General features: G+C 37.2%; 2 protein-coding genes across 8 annotated transcripts in view; both read left to right on the forward strand.

Annotated features, from left to right (window-relative positions):
• The first annotated feature begins 5,109 nt into the window (after positions 1-5,109).
• On the forward strand, positions 5,110-17,309 carry LOC138699484 (probable E3 ubiquitin-protein ligase sinah). Its single transcript, XM_069825397.1, has 3 exons — positions 5,110-5,233; positions 11,978-12,190; positions 14,777-17,309. The coding sequence occupies exons 2-3, from the start codon at positions 11,984-11,986 to the stop codon at positions 15,353-15,355; spliced, it is 786 nt and encodes a 261-aa protein (XP_069681498.1). The 5' UTR covers positions 5,110-5,233; positions 11,978-11,983; the 3' UTR covers positions 15,356-17,309.
• A 1,878-nt stretch (positions 17,310-19,187) lies between these two features.
• Positions 19,188-23,672, forward strand: part of LOC138699485 (ankyrin repeat and protein kinase domain-containing protein 1-like) — a 113,436-nt gene continuing 108,951 nt past the window's right edge. For 6 of the 7 annotated variants that reach the window (XM_069825398.1, XM_069825399.1, XM_069825400.1 and 3 more), the window contains exons 1-2: positions 19,189-19,582; positions 20,917-21,063. The gene's annotated coding sequence lies outside the window, so the exon portion shown is untranslated. Of the gene's footprint in view, positions 19,583-20,916; positions 21,064-23,672 lie in introns of all 7 variants that reach the window. The other variant, XM_069825401.1, reaches the window with a different exon arrangement.

Genomic DNA, 23,672 nt, shown 5'->3' on the forward strand with positions numbered 1-23,672 from the left:
ACATGCGGTAGTGTATTATTATAAGATCTATCTTGTCTCAGTAGCAATAAAACCAAGTCCTTTCAAATGAGGGTGGAGATTATAGGAGAGTTGTAAATTTTCAGGATTCCTTTCAAAATCTTGTTATCGTACAGGCTACCGGAACTCAGTTTCTTGAAAGACAAGCTCAGTGACGGAACTACACTGTACGAAGAGAGATATTTTGTAATTTTATTTTGCGCTACAGAATGTATCAACTAGTCCCTTCCGCCACTGGATGGATGGACGGTATCGCACCACTCCTTCATCACCATAACAATACAGACGAAGTAAGACATATCTCCTTTCTCTCTCTTTTCACAGTGAGACAAGATACATCACACAGACTTTAGAACTTCTGATCTGTCATTTTTTTCGTGAAAAGTAAAGTTTCGCTACTTTTTCACGCTTAAGATGCAGCACTATTAAACACATATGACGTGAAAATATCAATTCGATGTACAGTTACTACTCGTAGAATAATAATTCGACCGGTTTTTCTCGAAGAGTTGCTGAATTGTAAAACATAATAGGGCTATTTTAATGACATATTCACTTGATTCTTGAGTGAATTTAAAGTAGATAAGAGGGAATTTCAAGCAGGGGAACACTTTAAAATTACTAATGAACTGGTTTAATACGATTTTGGATGATTGTGTGTTCAGTTGAGGATTTCCGCCCCCGCGCCGTGACCACAGATTTTAATTTTTTCGATTTACTTTTTCTTAGGAAATTTGACGTTGCAGTTCTTTCTAAATAATGCTCAAATGCAAATGAGCTTAAAAACAGTACCTATTTTATTGCAATTTCTAACGTTACAAGACAATGTTGGTGAGGCCATTTTATGAAATGTAGGACATGCATTCAGAAAGACGGTTGCCACTTCGAGATTCTACTATACTATTTTCGCTGTAAGAAAAATCCTAATGTAAACATAACCACGTTGCTGCCATACCCGTGATTGGTTCCCAGCCGAAACACTCGCATGACGCAGGAAAATATAGTTCGTATTTGAAAGCCATAATCTTGTGTTATTTGAAAATAAAAAATTGAATTCTAGTTGTTAAATACGATGAAACATATAACTTCACTTATATGTAAAACGATATGTAAAAGAAAAGCTACTTTTATTTTGTTATGTACTATGAACGCGGATGAATACAAAGAGTAATACCGAGGTAGTCTGTTCTTCTAACAAACTGGCGTTACTAGAGCTCGTAGTTGTTCACGTAAACACGTGGTACTGAAGTATGGCTTCTGCATCATCGGTGTGTGTGGTTATTAAACATAAGAGCGGAGAAAAACAAATAGTCTTAAATGTATATAAGTTAAGTGAGTTGAATCCAACGTTATCTATTCAGAGCAAGTTAATCAGACTGCATGCTCCAGCTGGAAGGGATAATATTGACGCTGTTGTGGACCGTATCGTCATAAATCCTGCCGACTCCGATTTGGAAGGAATAACTCCCATCGTCCAGCGATTGACCTTATACCTAAGTTTAAAATAATTTAATTACAGTAATTATAAAGTAAAAGTTTCTTAAGCAAACGAACGCATAGTAGTGTGGTTAGGTCTACTTGACGAGTAACGGGAAATGTTTAACATGAAACAGAATGTACACCAGTAGGCGGGAACACGTACTGAGAATCTATGGCGCCAAACAGCGGCCAATGAAGCCTCACTTCAGTCACGTGTCATTGTTTATATGAGGATTTTTCTTACAGCGAAAAGATTATAGACAGAGTAGATAGACAAAAAGATACGAAACAAGACAAGAAAGAAGAGCAGAGAGAGACTTGGGAAAGAATAGAAGAAACAAGAGGCAAATGAGAATGTATAAGAAACAAAAAAAAACAGATGAGAAACGAGAGAAGAGATAGACTAGAAGAGGTGAAAGACAAACTAGAAAATAGACAGACGGGAAAAGAGAAGTGACGAGGCGAGAAGAGATAATTGACAAACTGAAAATACACAGGAGACAGATGAGAAGAAGTAAGACATAAACGAGAGACAAGAAACAGAGAAAATAAGATAGAAGAGAGGAAGAGAAAGGTTAGCAGAAGAGAGACAGACTTGAGAAACAAGATAACAAACCAGAGACATATGAAAAGATACAAGAAACAAATAACAAGAAGCAGACGATGGGATATACACGAGACAGACAAGATTCAAGAGACAGGAGAGAAAAAAGAGCAGGAAAGAGGTGGCTCAATAAAATGTGGAAGAAACAAGAGACTGACGAAAAGAGTATCAAGGGACAGACGAGAAGAGAGATAAGATTTGGTGAGAAAATACAGAGGAGACAAACGAGAAAGAAGAGAAATGAGACAGATGAGAAAGGGAACAAGAAACTGGTTGAATGGAAAAGAAGATATAGACGCGAAGAAACAAGAAGAGATAGCCCAGAAAGGAGACCAGGAAAGAGACAAAAGGCTCGAGAAACAAACATATAAAATTATATAGAAGCAAAAAAAAATGACAAGTGACGGACGGCAAGTAACGGACTGCAAGAGACCTCGGCCTCATCTCGCCAAATATCATCTCGCTATCACCAATCTCATCGACGCTAAATAACCTAGTAGTTGATACAGCGTCGTTAAATAACCAATTAAACTAAAATAAGAAAAAAATTTAAAAAAACAAAGATCCATAGCTTGCTGAAATCTTTGCATCAGTGATAAGTATATAATTATTCTTTAAAATGCAAATACTCTCATATAAGTATTTCTCAAGTTTAAGGTCAACCGTGTCTGTGCTATTTAATATTTCTTGAGACGTCATTTAGGGCAATTTCTTAAGAAATCCAAATAGTCTCACGAGTTCTTGAGAGGCATCTCGTCGCTTTTTCAGCTCCTTTAATATAATTTGTCTATTATTACCAAGAATGTTTAAATTCGGAATTTCTCGCTTCCCTTCATCTCAGCCACAGTATATTTATCATTATCCAACAAGTTTGACGTCTTCCTCTTTCGGCTGCAGTCAAAATGATTTTCTTTATCTTCTCCTAAAATTATTTTAGTATTATTTTCAAAATAATTGTAATTAGATATCGTGTTTTGAAAATACTCAAATATTAACAGCATGAAGTCTTTCAGAAATGTTAAATCAAACAAAAGTCATAACAGCTGTTTCCAATTTTCAGAGACTTTCATAGAGACTACGAAATTCGTGTAGAGTTTTGCTTTCTTGGGACGTGTCATTCTGCATTTCCAACAATCCTTTATGAATGTCAGCTTAGCCCTCACGGAGCTGATACTATTCCAGCTACTTCTCCTGCTACTACCGCTGATACTATTCCAGCGACTACTGCTACTACTATCACTGATACTACTTTTAGGTACATCTACTACAGCTGATACTATTCCAGCAACTATTGCTACTACTACCACTGATACTACTACTGCTGCTACTACAGCTGATACTATTCCAGCAACTATTGCTACTACTACCACTGATACTTCTACTGCTACTACTACCGCTGATACTATTCCAGCAACTATTGCTACTACTACCACTGATACTACTACTACCGCTGATACTATTCCAGCAACTATTACTACTACTACCACTGATACTACTACTACAGCTGCTACTACCGCTGATACTATTCCAGCAACTATTGCTACTACTACCACTGATACTACTACTACCGCTGATACTATTCCAGCAACTATTACTACTACTGCCACTGATACTACTACAGCTGCTACTACCGCTGATACTATTCCAGCAACTATTGCTACTACTAATACCACTGATACTACTACTAATGCTGCTACTACCGCTGATACTATTCCAGCGACTATTGCTGTTACTACCACTGATACTACTACTATAGCTGCTTCTACCGCTGATACTATTCCAGCAACTATTGCTACTACTACCACTGATACTACTACTACTGTTGATACTATTCCAGCAACTATTGCTACTACTACTACTACTGATACTACTACTGCTGCTACTACCTCTGATACTATTCCAGCAGCTATTGCTACTACTACCACTGATACTACTACTACAGCTGATACTATTCCAGCAACTATTGCTACTACTACCACTGATACTACTACTACAGCTGCTACTACCGCTGATACTATTCCAGCAACTATTGCTACTACTACCACTGATACTACTATTACCGCTGATACTATTCCAGCAACTATTGCTACTACTACCATTGATACTGCTACTACTGCCACTGATACTGCTACTACTACCGGTAATACTATTCTAGCTACTACTGCTGATACAACCCCTGATACTATTACTGCTGCTACTACCGCTGATATTACTCCAGCTACTGCTGCTACTACAATTGCTACTGATGCTACTCCAGCTACTACTGGTATTCCAATTGCTACTGATGCTACTACCGCTGATACTACTCCAGCTACTACTGCTACTACAATTGCTACTGATGCTACTCCAGCTACTACTGGTATTCCAATTGCTACTGATGCTACTACCGCTGATACTACTCCAGCTACTACTGGTATTCCAATTGCTACTGATGCTACTACCGCTGATACTACTCCAGCTACTACTGGTATTCCAATTGCTACTGATGCTACTACCGCTGATATTACTCCAGCTACTACTGGTATTCCAATTGCTACTGATGCTACTACCGCTGATACTACTCCAGCTACTCCAACTGCTACTGATGCTACTACCACTGATTCTGCTCCAGCTACTACTGCTATTACTCCAACTGCTACTGATGCTACTACCGCTGCTACTCCAGTTACTACTGCTACTACCGTTGATACTACGACTCCAGCTATTACTGTTCCTACTTCCGCTAATACTACTGCTGTTGCTGCTGGTACCCCTGATACTACTACTGTTACTACCGCTGATACTGTGATACTCCAGCTTGAAGAGATTCCACTGCGTGTTGTGAGTAAAATAATCTGCTTGGTATTTCGCGAAGATACAGCTAACAGTTTTCTTACGTGTGACGAATTAGGAAACAGTTTTCTTGTTGAACTATTGAAACACAACCGCACAATATAAACACCAAGATCTGTACAAACATGCGGCTGTACTGGTGCATCCGAAGCTTCTTGGCTTGCCTGCTTGCGAAGCCAGCTCAACTGATGCAGTAGTGGTGGCCTTATCGTCACGTGGATATCGCTGCTGATAAGGCACTACCTGCCCGAGGCGCACGTCAGCCGTTCCTATGACGACACGGCAGTTGCAGTGTGGCACGTGAGTACCGCTTTTTCGTATTCTTGCGATTCATTATTGAAATGTGGTAGTGTTTCAAATGTTATTAAGAGTGAGATTTTTCAATGATATCGAAGCACGTTTTCATTCATAGAAGGCTGTTTTTGGCTGTTCATTCACTATACGCACCAGTAACCTGTTCATTCATTCATTCATTCATTTTATTCCATAGATCTTACATGAGCAATGAAGCTTTAAGATGTGGAACAAGTCAAAATTTTACAATATTACAATTACAATTTTTACAAAATTTTATAGTTTTACAATTTAGTAATTTTCTACAATTTTTACAATTTTGTGCAATTTTTTTACAATATTTTGGCGAGATGTAGTGAGATGAGATGAGGTGAGGTGAGGTCCGAGAATTCGCCAAAATATTACCCGGCATTTGCCTTTTGGTTGAGGAAAAACTCGGAAAAACCCAACCAGGTAATCAAATCAAAGGGGGGTAATCAAATCAAAGGGGTTGATGCCAAGGACTCGCCATAGACCATCCGGCTTCAGTCCCATGGCTGTTGTGACTTTTTTGTAATCTAGTGGGAAGGTATTCAGTAACTGCTAATACCCGCGGAAGCTTATTATGATACTGAAACGGATAAGACCACAAAAATAATTTATGTCATCCATGTACAGTACGACTATATATATATATATATATATATATATATATATATATATATATATATATATATATATATAAAACTAACATTAATCCACTCTGCTGTATAATGAATGAAGGAGGGGAATATGGATATATATATATTTAAAACGTTCGATCAGTTCTATTATCAACACACAAAATTATAGTATTTCCTTTTTGATACCGCCACGTATCAACTCTGCCCTTAAATTGGCAAAACTTCATTTCTCACACTAGTTTATTAAACCTTGTCGGACTGTAAAGAAAACAACTATCGCAATGCCCATATTTTATATGTTTTTACATATATAAACACTAAATATAAACATTTACATAGAGATAAAAAATTTTACAGGAGAAAAAGTTCGTCCAAAGGGCTGGACTCTGGAAGAGTACCCAAAACGCTCATTGCATTTCCGCGTTGAATAGCAATACTTAAGCGTTGAAGCATATAAGTAGTGCAACGACGATCACCAGTAATGGAGATCAAAATTTGGCCGATTTGAGATACCAAAACTTTAACGTCATGACTCCAAGGACCGAAGGTCTCCACAGCAATTTTATATGTTGTACAATATTATAGTATTGTGAAATTTTAATTTTTCTACAAATTTGTTTTCATTGTTCTATTAAAATTATAGCATATAGGCTATTAACCTGTTGTATCCTATAGGATACTTTGTCAATTTAATGGTTTAAATTCCATATAAATAAATTTAACATTAACTTCATATGCCAGTTTTAATATTGACATGTTTCCGTATCCTAGAAATCACATCTGCCGTTGATTGTGTTAACCACATTACGAAACTGAGGTTGATTTGTAGTTAATAATGTGTAACGTTAATTTCAAATCCCTCTGATTTCATTAAGTTTTTAAGTTGTTCACTTTTGTTGCTATGAAAAATGAAAATATACAACAATTAAAACGACTATTGAATTAGCTAATGTAAGTTCTTAATGATTTTGCATCTGCAAATTGGAATTGGCCTACTTCAGTGTTACGTGTTACTATGAATGTCATAGAGGTTGTTCCAACGCACCGGGAAGATTGGTAACTATACATTTATCCTTGCAGTTTGTCGTCACTGTGAGAGCTTGTACAAATTGAACAGATCGGTTTTGTGGGAGATAAGAACTGTTGTGGTAGACCAACATCCGTAGAAAACGATGGGAATGCTGCTGTGCCTTTATGAGAAGTCCAGGAGATAAGACAAAATTCAGAATATGTAACGTCCAGTGTTAATCAAGTTGCTGGGCGACAGCAGATGAACTAACAGTCTGGCGTATTCTCAAAAACTTGTTTATACCTGAATAAACTCTAATATTGTATGAAACTGTTTTATTCACTTTTTATAAACTTACTAGTGGCTTGTACAGCAGATGCTGCAAACTAAGTTCGTTAGACGTTCAAATAAACATTTTTCAGATTTATTTTCAATGAAGAATACCAGACATTCTGAAAGTTATTTGTTTCCATAATAATGAAACATACTCCCTCTGAATGTTTTTTTTTAATGCTAAATAGTTTTTCTGGAACCTATACACCTTCAGTTTTTTAGTTTCAACGCGAAAACGCAAGTAATAATGTCAGGACGATCAGTGGGTTTTTCATGTGGGAGTAAAGCAATAGCTATTTCAGGTCAATGCGGATTGTAGGTGAAAGTTAAGAAAATGTAAGGTTTGCTATGCTTTCGAACAATAGACATACCATCTTGGTATAGCTGCTGCATGTTTCGTAAACTACCTTGAAATGTAGAAGGTAAAATCATTTTATCCTGCTAAGAGATCTTGCTGAAATGATCGGGAGTCTACAAAATCTTGTAGGCCTCTTATTTTATCAGTAAATAGGTAATACCTTTTGGTCTTTCCTTAGGAGCTCTAATTTTTGCGCTCTCTCGAGCCAATAATGTAGAGAATCACGCATATAAATATCTACACCACACCGCCATTAAATATATGAAAAAGATCCAACCCCACTTGATTAATAGGTAACTAAAAATATTTGATTTTTAATAACAGTATTATTATCTTACGTAAGTTGTATAGTTTTCAGTAACATATACTATATAGGCCTACACTATATAGCCAACACTCAGTAAATTGTAGATATTCTCTACACCTACTTATATAACCCCAAAACGTTTCACTTTCATATCATCAATATAGCATTAATATGTACAATTAATGAAAAATAGTCATATCATGGCATTAACTATAGACCTAATAATATTTCATTTCTAATGGTAATAATGTCATCAAACCACCTCAAATTTTGTAGTTTTTAATATCCAATACAGAGCTGTACTCAGAAAATTACACACCGCACAATCAGACCTGTAAATTAATTTTAGTAAGTCTCGAAGTTTTTAATAACCAATTTAGTTTGAGCTCTGAATATGTCAGCATTATTGCAGATCATGGCCTTCGTGTAATATTGTTTACTATAGTGTGTGTTTTGTTTTATTCTAAATGCAGTTAGTGACGACAGATGGATTTTAGGAAATAAGAAAATTATGTTGAAAAATTGACATTTCACTGAAAACTACTATTTTTCTGAAAAACTTTGGTTTCCAAGCTTCAAAATGAGGGGTCATTTATTAAAATCCGTTCAGCCGTTTTCCTGTAATTTCCATTACCAGTTCAAATTATATATATATAGATTCTTAACAAAGAGGAGTTGCAAATCTTTCTTGAATTTTGAATAACCCTACATAGCCAATATAAAATGAGCGTAGCAGCGATTTGTCGGTCATTTTTAATATTAACACGTTTTCCGTACCTTAGCCACCATATAGCACAATAGTACAATAGACTCTTATGCCGCCACATAAAGACTTAATATTAATTACTACATAGTTAACAATGCCCTTGAAATGAGCTTAATAGGGAACTGTGTCAGCGATAATATTAGCATGATTTCATGTCCAAGCTTTGTTGATTTCTGTAGAAAGATATTGCGTTACAAAGTCCTCACTTCAAACATTCTGTTGGTTTTAACTTCCCTTGCACACTGAACGTTTACCCCTGAACCCAGCACTTATCATAGACAGACGTTACAACCATCATTTCAGTGATAGGCCTACGCAGAGCGAGATAAGAAGAATGAGACGTTTTACGCGTCAACTGACGCCGAGAGCTAATTATTGTTATTCGGTTTTATACTGACAAAAATATACCACACAAAAGATTCAAACTCCCTTAGAGTTTTGTAACAAGGTAAACAGTGAAGGAAATAGTTTTCATTCATTCATAGTTCTCTGCCCAAGGGCAGGTCTTTGACTGCAACCCAGCATTTTCCAATCTTTCCTATTTTCTGCCTTCCTCATAGTCTCCGCTTATGATCCATATATCTTAACGTCGTCTATCATCTGATATCTTCTTCTATCCCGAACTCTTCTCCCGTTTCATCATTCCTTCCAGTGCATCCTGGTTCCTGACAGCTGAATTGTGTAGTGTCTGTTATTGCCTACTTTGAAGGTTAGCGCTCATTTTGTGAATTACGGCCTATAATATGTGATATAAAAATATTTTCAATAAGAACTTACTCATCTTAATAACAGGGGGAAAAGCTACAATACAGTGAAACTTCCCTTAACGGACACTTCCCAATAGCGGACTCCTCTCAATAGCGGACATTTTAAAATTCTCCTGCAAAATAACATTGGCCTTATGATAAAATTCTTCCAAATAGCGGACATTCTCAATAACGGACGCGGACACTGAAATGTATCTCCCAACAGCAATTAAAACTTCCAAATAACGGACAGCGTGAAAGAAAAAAAGAAAAAGACGGTTGTAAATTAAACGGAATTGTAACGGAATTCTTTGCAACAATCATTATCGTGCATTTGAACGTTCTTGTACTTTATTGAAGTTAAGCAGCACAGTTGTTAGTTGTGATACTGTACGTGAGCAGTCCATACTTTCTTAGTTTGTCAAGTTGAATGTTTGGAAGTACAGTCACATTAAAAATGTCACAAAAACGTAAACGTTTGTCACTAAAAGAGAAAGTGGATATTGTAAAGCATAGTGACAAGGAGAAATTAAGTGTTCGTGAGCTGGCCACAAAGTTTAATGTGGGAAAAACTCTGGTTAGTGAAATTTTGAAAAACAAGGATGTTATTTTAAAATCATATATATTTGGGGCTAAGCGGGATGAAGTTACAGGAGAATGGAGAAGGTTATACAACACAGAACTGCACGCATTGTATTCTTCACCTGACATAATTAGGAACATTAAATCCAGACGTTTGAGATGGGCAGGGCATGTAGCACATATGGGCGAATCCAGAAATGCATATAGTGTTAGTTGGGAGACCGGAGGGAAAAAGATCTTTGGGGAGGTCGAGACGTAGATGGGAGGATAATATTAAAATGGATTTGAGGGAGGTGGGTTATGATGATAGAGACTGGATTAATCTTGCACAGGATAGGGACCGATGGCGGGCTTATGTAAGGGCGACAATGAACCTTCGGGTTCCTTGAAAGCCATTTGTAATTAAGTAAGTATACTGAGAATGCAATTCTAGATTTCTTTGTGTGTGGTGAAGTGGTACAGTGAGTGATGTTTATTTCATTTACAAAACATTTACTGGTACGATTTCTCTCTGGATGAATACTCTAAACAATCTCACAATCTCACTATTTACTGTACTGTACTGTAAAATATAGTGTTGGATATGTATGAGAAATTTTAATGTACTGTATACATACTAACGATTTTCTAAATAGCGGACACTTCTCAATAACGGACATTTAATTTTTCCCCGGCGGTGTCCGCTATTGGGAAGTTTAACTGTATTTGCATACGTATTATTAATAGTGTCTAGGTTTTTCACTGTAAATTGTACGTAGTAGTTAGCTTATGTTCTCTATATCGTCGTGTAATAGCAGAGGTCACTTTCGAACAATAAATTATTGGTTCATGTCAGGACGTCAAAATTTTAAGTCACTGAAACGTAAACCAGGTTTGCAAACTGTACTAAACATTTTTTTTTCTGTATAGGAGGGACAGAGTGAAACAGTCCCCTGATTTGGAACAACCAAAAACAGTCTCCAAAAATTGTTTGTGTTCATCTCAAATTTCAGTTTTATTGACCGGGTTTTGAACTCAGACCCTGTGTCAAAAGCCAATACCCTTACCCCCGTCTGTTGGTAAACATATTTGATTAAGGGGAGAGGATGATATTTTTTGGTGAAAAATGAGTAATTTTCAAAAAAAAAAATTCTTTAAACACCCTGTGATATGTGTGGAATGCATAGCATAACATTTTGTGGGTATTTGTGCCCTTATCGGATGTTGAGTCGCCATTTTTAAACTTCCTGCGTTATGGATTTTAAATCACTCGCTCACTTTTATTGTTGTTTCCGGTAAATTAAATTTTCAAAAATTTCTTTTTCTTTAAAATACTCTTTGATATGTGTGGAATGCATTGCATAACATTTTGTGGGTATTTGTGCCCTTATCGGATGTTGAGACGTCATTTTTAAACTTTCTGCCCCATGGATTTTTAAATCACACGCGCGCTTTCATCGGTTTCCAGTAACTTCATTTTTTTTTTGCTACATTGCCAGACAAAAATGGATATAATTTCTGAACTATTAAAGATACATGCATGAAATTTAGAATACACATTCTTTAGACTATTAGGAAACTGTTCTCGGTAACAGAATTTTGTTAATTGATTTCATTTTAAAAATACGTCCGTTTGTTTGCAAGAAAGGAAATCAGAAAATTGCTATTACATTTTAATTGTTTATTTTACAAACGTAGGAACTATATCAAAATTCTGTTACAGACAGTTTGTAGAACATGCTTTTGCAAATACATTGCAAAAAAGTGTTTGAATCTATCTCTAAAAACGGTTTAGATATATCGGTTTTAGTACAATCCTGCATTGGGTATTTTCTTTTCAAATTTGGGCCTCCAAATATTTTTTTTTTTTTTTCAAAATATTTTTATTTGGTTGAGTTGCCACGGCTATGAGCTCTCTACATACAAAAAATTAATATTTTACACCAAATAGGAAAAAAGTTTTAAAAAATACCATCCTCTCCCGTTAATAGATTTTGTGTGGTAGCAGGCTAACATGTCGGAGGAGAAACTGAGGGGACTGAATTCGAGTCTGCTCACCCAACTTTTATGTCCCCGCTGTTCAACCAGCATGGCGGCGCCCATGTACCTGTGTCGGCGGGGGCACACTGTCTGCGGCCGCTGTAAGGGCGCGCCCTGCCCTTCCTGCAAAGAGGTCGTCACTGAAACCAGGAATCTGTTCGCGGAGGTCATCGTATCCAAGGTTAGCACAGCACAATACTTTGAGAAACTATAGTATCCATCAAGACAAGAAAATAAAGTCTAATAAACATAGGGCATAAAATTAATACAACACAACACAAACAAACTGCATTCCGAACAATGGTACACAGATTACACTCAACATAGCAATGAACCAACAGGATTACACAGAAGAGCTAAACATAATCAAATACATAGCACAACAAAACGGATACAACCCCAACATAATAGACAACATAATACGAAAGACAAAACATAATACCACTCCACACATCATCTCTTTATTCTTCATCTTTCACTGTTGCTACTTCTCGTCACTGGAATTCTCTGCCGCCTGAAGTCAAGGGCTGCCGAACTTTAATTTCTTTTAAATGTAAATTAGAAAAATATCTTATGATGAGTTGCCAGACCTGACGCGTTGCAAATATTTAATGGCATGTGTTCCACAGTATTCATTTATTTTTTGTTTCTTATTTTTATTATCTAAATCGTGTTTATTTATCACTTAACGCCAATATGTATCCCACTGTGTTCTTTTTTTATTATTAATCTATTTTTGTGTACATTTTATTCAATTGTCGGTTTCTGGTTTTTTAATTATGTAAATCCTACTTAATTGTAATCTAATACTAATATGTATACTAATGTGTTTATTTTTATTTTTACTGTGTACATTTTTTATTGAATTATCGGCTTCTGTTTTTATGTGATTCGTATTTGATTCCAACAACATTAATATGTATTCCACTATGTTTATTTTTATTTTATGAGGTAAATTTTATGGAACTACCTCTTTTGATCTCATCATGTACCTAAATTGTATCAGTATGTAATTTCTTAATTCCAATCCAGTTTTATGTTCAACTATGTAAGCAAGTTTTAATCCTGGTTGAGTGTAAGAGAAGGTCTTACGGCCTTAACTCTGCCAGGTTAAATAAAGCCATTATTATTATTATTATTATTATTATTATTATTATTGTTATTATTATTATTATTATTATTATTATTATTATTATTATTATTATTATTATTATTATAATCACAAAGACATAAGAATACAACCCAACACAAGAACACAAAAATACACCACACTAACATACGAAAACAAAGAGACGCAAGATTGCAACCTCATTCAAGAAATTAAATTACAACATCGCATACAGAACAAATAATACTCTACAAAAACATCTCAACATACAAACAACACAAACAAACAAATACAACCATACAGGCGTGTACAAACTCAACTTCTACATAGGACAGACAGGCAGATCATTTCAAACACGTTACAAAGAACACATCACAGCCATAACAAAATTACAAAACACTTCCACATATGCAGAACACATTACAAATGCTAACCATACCTACAAAGACATCAACACAGACATGGAAATTCTACACATCCAACCAAAAAGCCAGAAACTAAAACACTAGAACAATACGAAATATACACACACACAATAACACATCCAAATGAAATTCTCAACACACACACACTCTGTTGTTGTTGTTTTCTAATGTCAGGCGTTTGACAATAAAGTCATTTAACCTCTTGTACTCCAATATTTTTCAAAGATATTATCGTGGTCAGCCACTGAAGCACAGATTTTGAGGTGTTCCGAATCCATTTCTTGGTTTGAGTTGCACAATGGGCAGTTAGGGGACTGATATATTCCAATTCTATGCAGGTATTTGGCCAAACAGTCATGGCCTGTTGACAATCTAAATGCAGCTACAGACGATTTGCGTGGGGACTGATATATTCCAATTCTATGCAGGTAGTTGGCCAAACAGTCATGGCCTGTTGACAATCTAAATGCAGCTACAGACGATTTGCGTGGGGACTGATATATTCCAATTCTATGCAGGTATCTGGCCAAACAGTCATGGCCTGTTGACAATCTAAATGCAGCTACAGACGATTTGCGTGGGGACTGATATATTCCAATTCTATGCAGATATTTGGCCAAACAGTCATGGCCTGTTGACAATCTAAATGCAGCTACAGACGACTTGCGTGGTAAATCGAGAATTAACTGTGGATTATAATGCAGAGAGTTCCATTTTTTCCCTTGAGATACACACACACACACACACACACACACTCTTTGACTCCACATTACACTTCACAAACACACCCCCACAGGAAACAAAACAAAAGGTGTCAAGACGAGCAACAACCAGTTCTGAAGAAGGTCAGTAACAGACCGAAACATGTTAACCCTTTCTTACCTATAGATACCATATGGCAATAATTAACTTTATAGCATTTATATACTTGTGTGTTACATATGAAGGTAAATTTTGCTGGATAACTTCTATTTCAATACATTTTCATCAATATAGTTTTGTTTCAAATGTTGCCACTCCCGTAACTTGGTCACTGAATTAGTCCTAATACAGCTATTTGTTTCAACATGGATTGCTTGTAAATTTAATTTGGGTTAGAAAGGGTTAACCAGGTACAGTAATATTTAACACGTGTGACACAAGTGACATCCATCATTCTTGCAGTGGACTCTTCAAATGTAATTGCTCACATGACAAATAAAGTGAATATTTCTCTAAATCTACATGGTTTCAGGTTCTGTACCCGTGTAGGCACGGACGTGCCGGCTGCAAGCACATGTCCCTGCTCGTGGACCTGCCCAGACATGTCGCCGCTTGCGAGTACCGCAATTACCCCTGCCTGGCCGGCTCGGGGGTTGGATCGGTGACGCCCTGCGGGTGGCATGGTCGCCGGGCGCTGCTTGCAGACCACGTCGCTCTCGCCCACAAGGCGCACTTCTCCCAGAAATGTGAGCGCTGCGTCGTGTACAACAACTTCAGCCTGGCCGAGTCGTCGACGAGTGTGACCCTGATCAGCCTCGAGGACGGCCTCTTCTGGTGGACGAAGAGGCGAGACGCGTCGCGGAGGATCCTCGTGGAGGCGGTGCAGTACCTGGGGGCCTTGGACGTCGCCGCCGCCTTCGAGTACGTCCACGAGTTTCGCAGCAGGTCCGGGGATCAGACCCTCTCCATGACGAACCGCGTGCGTAGCGACACTGAGGACGTGGCTGACAGAAGACGGTGCCTCGTGCTGGACGCCGCCACTGTCGCTGCCTTCGTGGACGACGACGGCGCCCTTGTGTTCTCACTGTCGATCAGGAAATTCAAAGAGTGAGCCATGTCTTTGGACTCGCTTCCAGACAGCCTCTGGCTCGAGTTCCGTATCTCTTACAAAATTAACACTGAACAGTGATATTTGAGTTTATCTGTGATATTACTACGTTCCTTTTTAAACCACCAAATTGTTTACAAGTCCGCCGAATACTGGAAACGACCGTTGGTCCGCCCGCGAAGTTTTCGGTTTAACTTTGGATACTGAAAAATCTATATTCTGTATCAAATTATTAGGTTATCGTAAAATTAGGCATCTTTCTTATTTAAATTTAACTTAACGTGAAAAACAGGTTAATAAGTTAAAGCCTAGAACCCGTACATGTAGATTTTGGCCTATCTTTGATGTTGTCAGTTTATATAAATGTTAAACTTTTAAGCGTTTCATACATAAAGTGGAACAAAATACGAATTTTATTTCATCTAAAATAGCTAAAATGACAAAGTGGCCGAGAAGTGAACATTCATTCATTCATTTGTTCATTCATAGTTTTCCTCCCAAGTGCAGGTCCTTCATTGCAAACCCAGCATTCTGGATCCATAAATTTTAATGTCGTCTATAATCTGATATCTTTTTCTATCTCATTATTTCTCTCCCTTTTACCAATCAGCGACTCGGCCAATTAATTTTCCCATCCTGGTCAGTTTGAACATTATTCTTTCTTCATCCACTCTTTCTAGTGTAGATTCGTTTTTTATTTTGTATCCATTCTTCTTCACATCCACATTTCAAATGTTTCCAGTCGCTTCTCTTCACTTCATCGTAATGTCCATGTTTCTGCTCCATACACTGTGGCACACTCCACACATAACACTTCACTAGTCTCTTCCTTACTTTTTTTTCCAGTTGTCCACAGAAGATGCTCCTTTTCTATTCAAAGCCTCCTTTGCTACTGATATCCTCCTGCCAGCAGCTTATGTTATTACTTACAGCACAACCCAAACTGTCCACTTGTTCTGCTAGCTCATTTTGAATTCCCTAGTTTACCTTTTACATTCTTCTTCTAATAATCATGGTATTCGTCTTGATCCCATTTCTCTTTGTCCCATACCGCTCACAGCTGTCATTTATTTTATCTCCAATAACATATCTCTTAATATCGTCTCCTCTTCTGCTAATAACTTCAAGTAATCAGAAAAAATGTTATGCACTTTATTCTTCTTCTTCCTCCTACTATTACTCCTTCCATTTTCTGAAAACAGTTGATCGTAAACCCCTTAGTAAATATTGAAAAGAGTAGGTGATAAAGAAGAGAAGTGGGTACACACCGCTTTATTTTCGGAAGATTTGTTTGGCGTGTTGGTAACTTATTAACCTTCGTAACCATGCAGTTTGAGTAATAACCGGTATCGCACAGCGGAAAATTTACGAGCAGTAATCTCGGATTATCTCTGCAAAACATCTGCCAGAACATGGCGCAGAATTCAGCTATGCTACGGCAATGACTGTCTCCAAACCATTGTTCTGGACTCTCAAATCTTAAATGCCTATATCAAGCATATTAGCAGAAATATTCATACACAATATTGAATAAACACATACTAAATGCTGATAATAAGAAACACGCAGAAAAAATAATATACTGACACCGATACGTAGGTGATAATATTAATACTATTAATGGCAACAGAAGACAAATGGAAAACTTACATCAGAAACTAAACAAAATACATCTCAAATTAAAATATACAATAGATATTTGAACATAACCAAACTATATATTTTTTAGATATCACAGTAAAAAAAACCATGAAGAAACACGAATTTATTATATACAGGAAACCTACTACAACCACAACACACATATACACAATGCAAATCTAGTCTTTCAGGTAAGGCTCCCTGTAAAGCAGATTTGAATAATTTCAAGGGAAAAATTGTTCCGGGGCTGGGTATCGATCCCGGGACCTCTGGTTGAACGTACCAGCGCTCTTACCAACTGAGCTACCCGGGAACTCCACCCGACACCGTCTCAACTTTTCCCTTTATATCCACACAACTCGCGTGGGCTGACGAAACGCCAGAGACCCACATCGAGTGCACACAATCTCTGTGTGTCTTGGAATTGTGGTTTTCTGCTAACGTACACAGTGACGTATATATTATGCAAATCTAGTCTTTCAGGTAAGGCTCCCTGTAAAGCAGATTTAAAGTTGAGGCGGTGTCGGGTGGAGTTCCCGGGTAGCTCAGTTGGTAAGAGCGCTGGTACGCTCAACCAGAGGTCCCGGGATCGATACCCGGCCCCGGAACAATTTTTCCCTTGAAATTATTCAAATGTGCTTTACAGGGAGCCTTACCTGAAAGACTAGATTTGCATAATATATACGTCACTGTGTACGTTAACAGAAAACCACAATTCCAAGACACACAGAGATTGTGTGCACTCGATATGGGTCTCTGGCGTTTCGTCAGCCCACGCGAGTTGTGTGGATATAAAGGGAAAAGTTGAGACGGTGTCGGGTGGAGTTCCTGGGTAGCTGAGTTGGTAAGAGCGCTGGTACGTTCAACCAGAGGTCCCGGGATCGATACCCGGCCCCGGAACAATTTTTCCCTTGAAATTACACATGTACACAATTCAACAAACCAACCCATACAACATAAATATGCCGCCTTCCGTACAATGACACAAGATTAATTAACGTGCTAATGAAAAACAACTACATTTAAGAACTACGAGTAAATACAATAAAATATATAGCACAAGACAACGCTTACAACCCTAATGTTATAGACACGCTAATAAAAAAGACAAAACAAAAACATAATAAACCAACACAAACAACAGACGAGAATAAATGCAAAACTTTAGCATATCACATTAACTGAAATATAAGATGGGATATTAAACAAATAGTGCAGTGCAGTGCGTAAGTATACTCGTATAAGTAATTACATGAAACAAATAAACAAATAAATACAATTCAACTGGGGTTTACAGATTAAAATAAGGTGGGTGCTCCTGTTATGGCCATGTTCCTGATATGGCCACTCCCCTATTGTGAGTTAGTTAACCAAAAAATCCGCTAAATTGCAGCAGCATACAATGAAAGGGCATCCTGGTATGACACTTGATCGTTTCCACCCAGTCAGGTTGAGCAATATAGCGTTAATTGCCTGTTTTGCGGTTTTCATGTGACCTCTTCTTATTTTTCTCTTGTAAGTCTCCTTTGTTTTATGCATGTTTTTCAAAGACTTGTTTCATGAAAACCATCGTATTCCATTCAGTTTTTAATGTTCTGTTGATTGGTGTTGTCGTTGATGGCGTATCTTTTACGAGTTGTTCATAATCAAACGATTTTCGTGAAAGCTTACCTGCTCCTGATATGGCCATATCAAATGCACCATGGCCATATCAAGTTCATTTCACTTTTATTTTTTCACCTGACAAATTTACATGCCTTATAGCTGGGATTACGCAAAAATTTTGTATTTTAAGAAAAACAACTTAATTTTTTTATGGAAAAACCTGTTTGACTACACTTTTGAATTATAAAACAGATTATTAAGTGCCATTTTTATTCATTTTACATCAAAACTATTTAATTTTAACACAACTGCGCTATCAAACTGAAAACAATCACGATTTGTAGAACATGGAACAAGGGTGGCCATATCATGTGGACATGTTCCTGATATGGCCACTAGGTAGACTTTTGGAATTTGGGAATTTTTGGACAATTAAAGCTATTTTTATGGGGAAAGGAAATTGTTTTAAGAAAGTCCATTAAACTGAGAACGAGTAAGAAAAAAGTGGTTTACATTTTTTTTTCAAAATGGCGGCTAGAAAAATTCTCAAACCTTAGCATGGCCATATCAGGGACCTTACAATGACTGTTGAGATTTCTACTTAGGACATACTGGAAAGTCATTCCGAATAAGATGCAATGAACACATTAAAACAATGATTAAAACATACATCACATCAAATTACGTAGAACACATTACTAATAACAACCACAACTACAGTAACATAGAAACAGATATGGAAATACCACACATCACACCACAAAGTTCACAATTAAACATATTAGAACAATACGAAATCTACAAGCACACAATAACATATCTACAACACATACAACAAACAATCCCCACCACCAGAAGAGCAGGACATTCCACCACTGATGACAGCAATCGCCTAAAATCGAGACGAACTGGAGCCGCAGTAGTTCGAGAGACACTGATGATGACACCACACCGGTGTCGAAACGATACCTTCCGTCACACAAGGTATATTACCTTTTTTAATATCTCAAACACTTTAAAATTCTTAATTTCTATGAAAGTTTTATATTTTCATAAAAACAAGTGTTAGAGTGAACAGCAAGGACAAAATCCTTAGATCATCTCTTCTAATATGATCTCTCAGTAAGCTTATAACACTTGGTAAGGATCTTTTAAATCTCATTTCTGAAGTACTTATTCCAATTTTTATCATTTTGGCTAAGTGTCCAATACTTGCTGTCATATAAGAGAGCTCGTCCCGGTATATCATAAAATATAATTTTAATTTTCTTCCTTATTTTGTTTTCTACATTTCGTTGTAATGTTCTATTCAGTGTTATAATATATTTTATGCTCGACAATGCCGAAATGTAGTAATTATACACCTGGAAGTAGCCCTTTAATGCACCTCATTAAAGTACACCTATTCATTAAAGTTCAGGTGTTCAGCCAATGACAAGTCACCTTTGTACCGTTATAAAACCGCAAGTATCGATTATTCTCGGATATGCAAGCGAAAGACAAGTAGCGAAAAGTCACGGAGGCTGGAAATCCAATACTCTCGCAGAAGGTTATGTTCTGTTACTATAATAATTAGCGTTAATTGTAAATAATATTCAAATAAATTCAATTTGTCATCTCGTTTTTCAATTCCAAATCAATTTCCAGGTTATATCAGACTAATGTTCATCTTATTCTCTATCAAGGTCAATGACATTCGGCCTCGGAAAAAATCAATACTTTCGCGTCTGCGCACATCTCACAATTCAGGTCAGTTCGCACATAACCATAACATGACCTAATTTTGAATAATTTCAAGTTAAAAATATGGTCGAGCGTAAAAAGTTGTATGAAACTTGCCTATAATGGTAATTAAGACGCTCGTATGAAAATTATGAAACTCGCTTGCGCTCGTTTCATAAACAGACATACTTGCGTCTTAACTACTACCATTATAGGCTCGTTGCATAATGTACTATACGAACATTTTCTCGACGTCTTTTTGATAAGCATGTATAAATATATGACTTCCTAAATAAACAAAATATATGGATGATGATAATTAATGGAAATATGCTGGTGAAAAAATAATATAGATACTCTTCGAAAACTCTCCCCGATTAAAGCCTATCAAAGTACCGTTGAGCTCTACAGGATTCGAAGTCCAATTCTTGTTGTACTAAACTGTAAAGTAGTTAGCTCAGCATTCATTTGTGACGCCAAACGTTTTGTTTATCAATTCGGAATGTTAAATTTTGCAGGAAATATGTCAGAACTGTGACAATTGTAACTTGATTACATTTATCTGAAACTCAGGAAACTTTATTTTATATTGACAGCATCCTGGTGAATCCCGATTGATAACGCTGCATGCAAACCCTTCTCGTGGCCAGGGAACGTAGTGCTTTTTCATCAAGTGCTGCCCAGAGGGGATCCCGGTTCTACGGTCCAGAAAAAGGAATCTATCTTCCTGCGTTTGCTAAGAGGTAAGAACTCTCAGACCAAGTGACGAACTAAGCGACTCGTCTTTGAATGAACTGCATCTTTACACTCCCTCTACGAAAGAAAGCGGTTCGGTTATTTACAATATTAATTCAATTGAATTCAAAGACTTCTCTCGAAATACCGTATCTCAACCATATCCATTCCTGCATATCGCATAGCCTATTACATTCATCCTTATATCCGGGAAGTGGTAGAGGGTACGCGGAAACTATGTCGGAAAATCACAGTCGAAGAATATTAATTGTTCCATTAGGTAATAATAAAATTCATCTTCTTAAAGAAATTTTTCTTTTGATACAGATTACCCTTTAATTTACGAGTATTTTCTGTGCAGAATAGAAGTAAATCGTGTGTTGTACATTCCAAATGAAGGTATTAATATTATAGTAGGTCTAAAATGATTGTTTAGTGTGTCATCATTTCCGGATAAATTGCCTTATAATTACTGAATATGAACAAAATCCTTGCCAATAGTTCGAGAAAATTCGATGTTTTGTAACATCACAATTATTCCTATTCCTTATTACGACGAAATAAAAATTCAGGAGGTTTTTATCTTCACGTAGAACTGTGTGTAGGTACGAAAGCTCGATCTTCTGTGACAACCTAAGAATCTACATGAACGGCAGTCCTTGTATCCCCCTTCATCTTTTTGTGCTCCCCTTGATCTCTTTGTATTCTCCTTGTTCTCTCTGTATTCCCCTTGTTCTCCTTGTATTTTCCTTGATCTCTCTCCATTTGATCTCTTCGTATTCCCCTTGATCTCTTTGTATTCCCCTTGATCACTTTGTATTCTCCTTGTTCTCCCTGTATTCCCCTTGTTCTCCTTGTATTCCCCTTGATCTCTCTCCCTTTGATCTCTTTATATTCCCCTTGATCTCTTTGTATTCCCCTTGATCACTTTGTATTCCCCTTGTTCTCTCTGTATTCCCCTTGTTCTCCTTGTATTCCCCTTGATATCTCTCCCTTTGATCTCCTTGTATTCTCCTTGATCTCTTTGTATTCCCCTTGATCACTTTGTATTCCCCTTGACCTCTCTCCCTTTCATCTCTTTGTATTCCCCTTGACCTTTTTGTATTCTCCTTGTTCTCTCTGTATTCCCCTTGTTCTCCTTGTATTCCCCTTGATCTCTCTCCCTTTGATATCTTTGTATCCCCCTCGATCTCTTTGTATTCCCTTGATCACTTTGTATTCCCCTTGTTCTCTCTGTATTCCCCTTGTTCTCCTTGTATTCCCCTTGATCTCTCTCCCTTTGATCTCTTTGTATTCCCCTTGATCTCTTTGTATTCCCCTTGATCACTTTGTATTCCCCTTGTTCTCTCTGTATTCCCCTTGTTCTCCTTGTATTCCCCTTGATCTCTTTGTATTCCTCCTGTTTTCTCTGTATTCCCCTTGATCTCTTTGTATTCCCCTTGCTCTCTCTGTATTTGATCTCTTTGTATTCCCCTTGTTCTCTCTGCATTTGATCTCTTTGTATTCCCCTTGTTCTCTCTGCATTTGATCTCTTTGTATTCCCCTTGTTCTCTCTGCATTTGATCTCTTTGTATTCCCCTTGCTCTCTCTGTATTTGATCTCTTTGTATTCCCCTTGTTCTCTCTGCATTTGATCTCTTTGTATTCCCCTTGTTCTCTCTGCATTTGATCTCTTTGTGTTCCCCTTGTTCTCTCTGCATTTGATCTCTTTGTATTCCCCTTGTTCTCTCTGCATTTGATCTCTTTGTATTCCCCTTGTTCTCTCTGCATTTGATCTCTTTGTATTCCCCTTGCTCTCTCTGCATTTGATCTCTTTGTATTCCCCTTGTTCTCTCTGCATTTGATCTCTTTGTATTCCCCTTGTTCTCTCTGCATTTGATCTCTTTGTGTTCCCCTTGCTCTCTTTGTATTTGATCTCTCTGTATTCCCCTTGATCTCTTTGTATTCCCCTTGCTCTCTCTGCATTTGATCTCTTTGTATTCCCCTTGTTCTCTCTGCATTTGATCTCTTTGTATTCCCCTTGTTCTCTCTGCATTTGATCTCTTTGTATTCCCCTTGATCTCTTTGTATTACTCTTGATCTCTCTGTACTCCTCTTGATCTCTTTGTATTACCGTTGATCTTTTTGTATTCCCCTTGATCTCTCAGTATTCATATTGATCTATTTGTATTACCCTTGATTTCTTTGTATTACCCTTGGTCTCTTTGTATTCCTCTTTTTCTCTTTGTATTCCTCTTGTTCTCTCTGTATTCCCCTTGATCTCTTTGTAATCCCCTTGATCTCTCTGTATTCCTCGTGATCTCTTTGTATTACCCTTGATTTCTTTGTAATCCCCTTGATCTCTCTGTATTCCTCGTGATATCTTTGTATTACCCTTGATCTCTTTGTATTCCTCTTGTTCTCTCTGTATTCCCCTTGATCTCTTTGTAATCCCCTTGATCTCTCTGTATTCCTCGTGATATCTTTGTATTACCCTTGATCTCTTTGTATTTCTCTTGTTCTCTCTGTATTCCTCTTGATCTCTCTCTCTCCTTGATATCTCTGTATTCCCCTAGATCTCTTTGTATTACCCTTGATCTCTTTGTATTCTCCTCATTTTCGTATTTTCCTTCTTCTGC

This window comes from Periplaneta americana, chromosome 5 (assembly GCF_040183065.1).
Source record: "Periplaneta americana isolate PAMFEO1 chromosome 5, P.americana_PAMFEO1_priV1, whole genome shotgun sequence".
Taxonomy (NCBI): domain Eukaryota; kingdom Metazoa; phylum Arthropoda; class Insecta; order Blattodea; family Blattidae; genus Periplaneta; species Periplaneta americana.

Bases quoted from the DNA above. Each gene is read 5' to 3' on its own strand.
- LOC138699484 (XM_069825397.1), top strand. From the start codon at position 11,984: ATGTCGGAGGAGAAACTGAGGGGACTGAATTCGAGTCTGCTCACCCAA. The intron at 12,191-14,776 runs GTTAGCACAGCA...ACATGGTTTCAG, and splicing joins CGGAGGTCATCGTATCCAAG to GTTCTGTACCCGTGTAGGCA.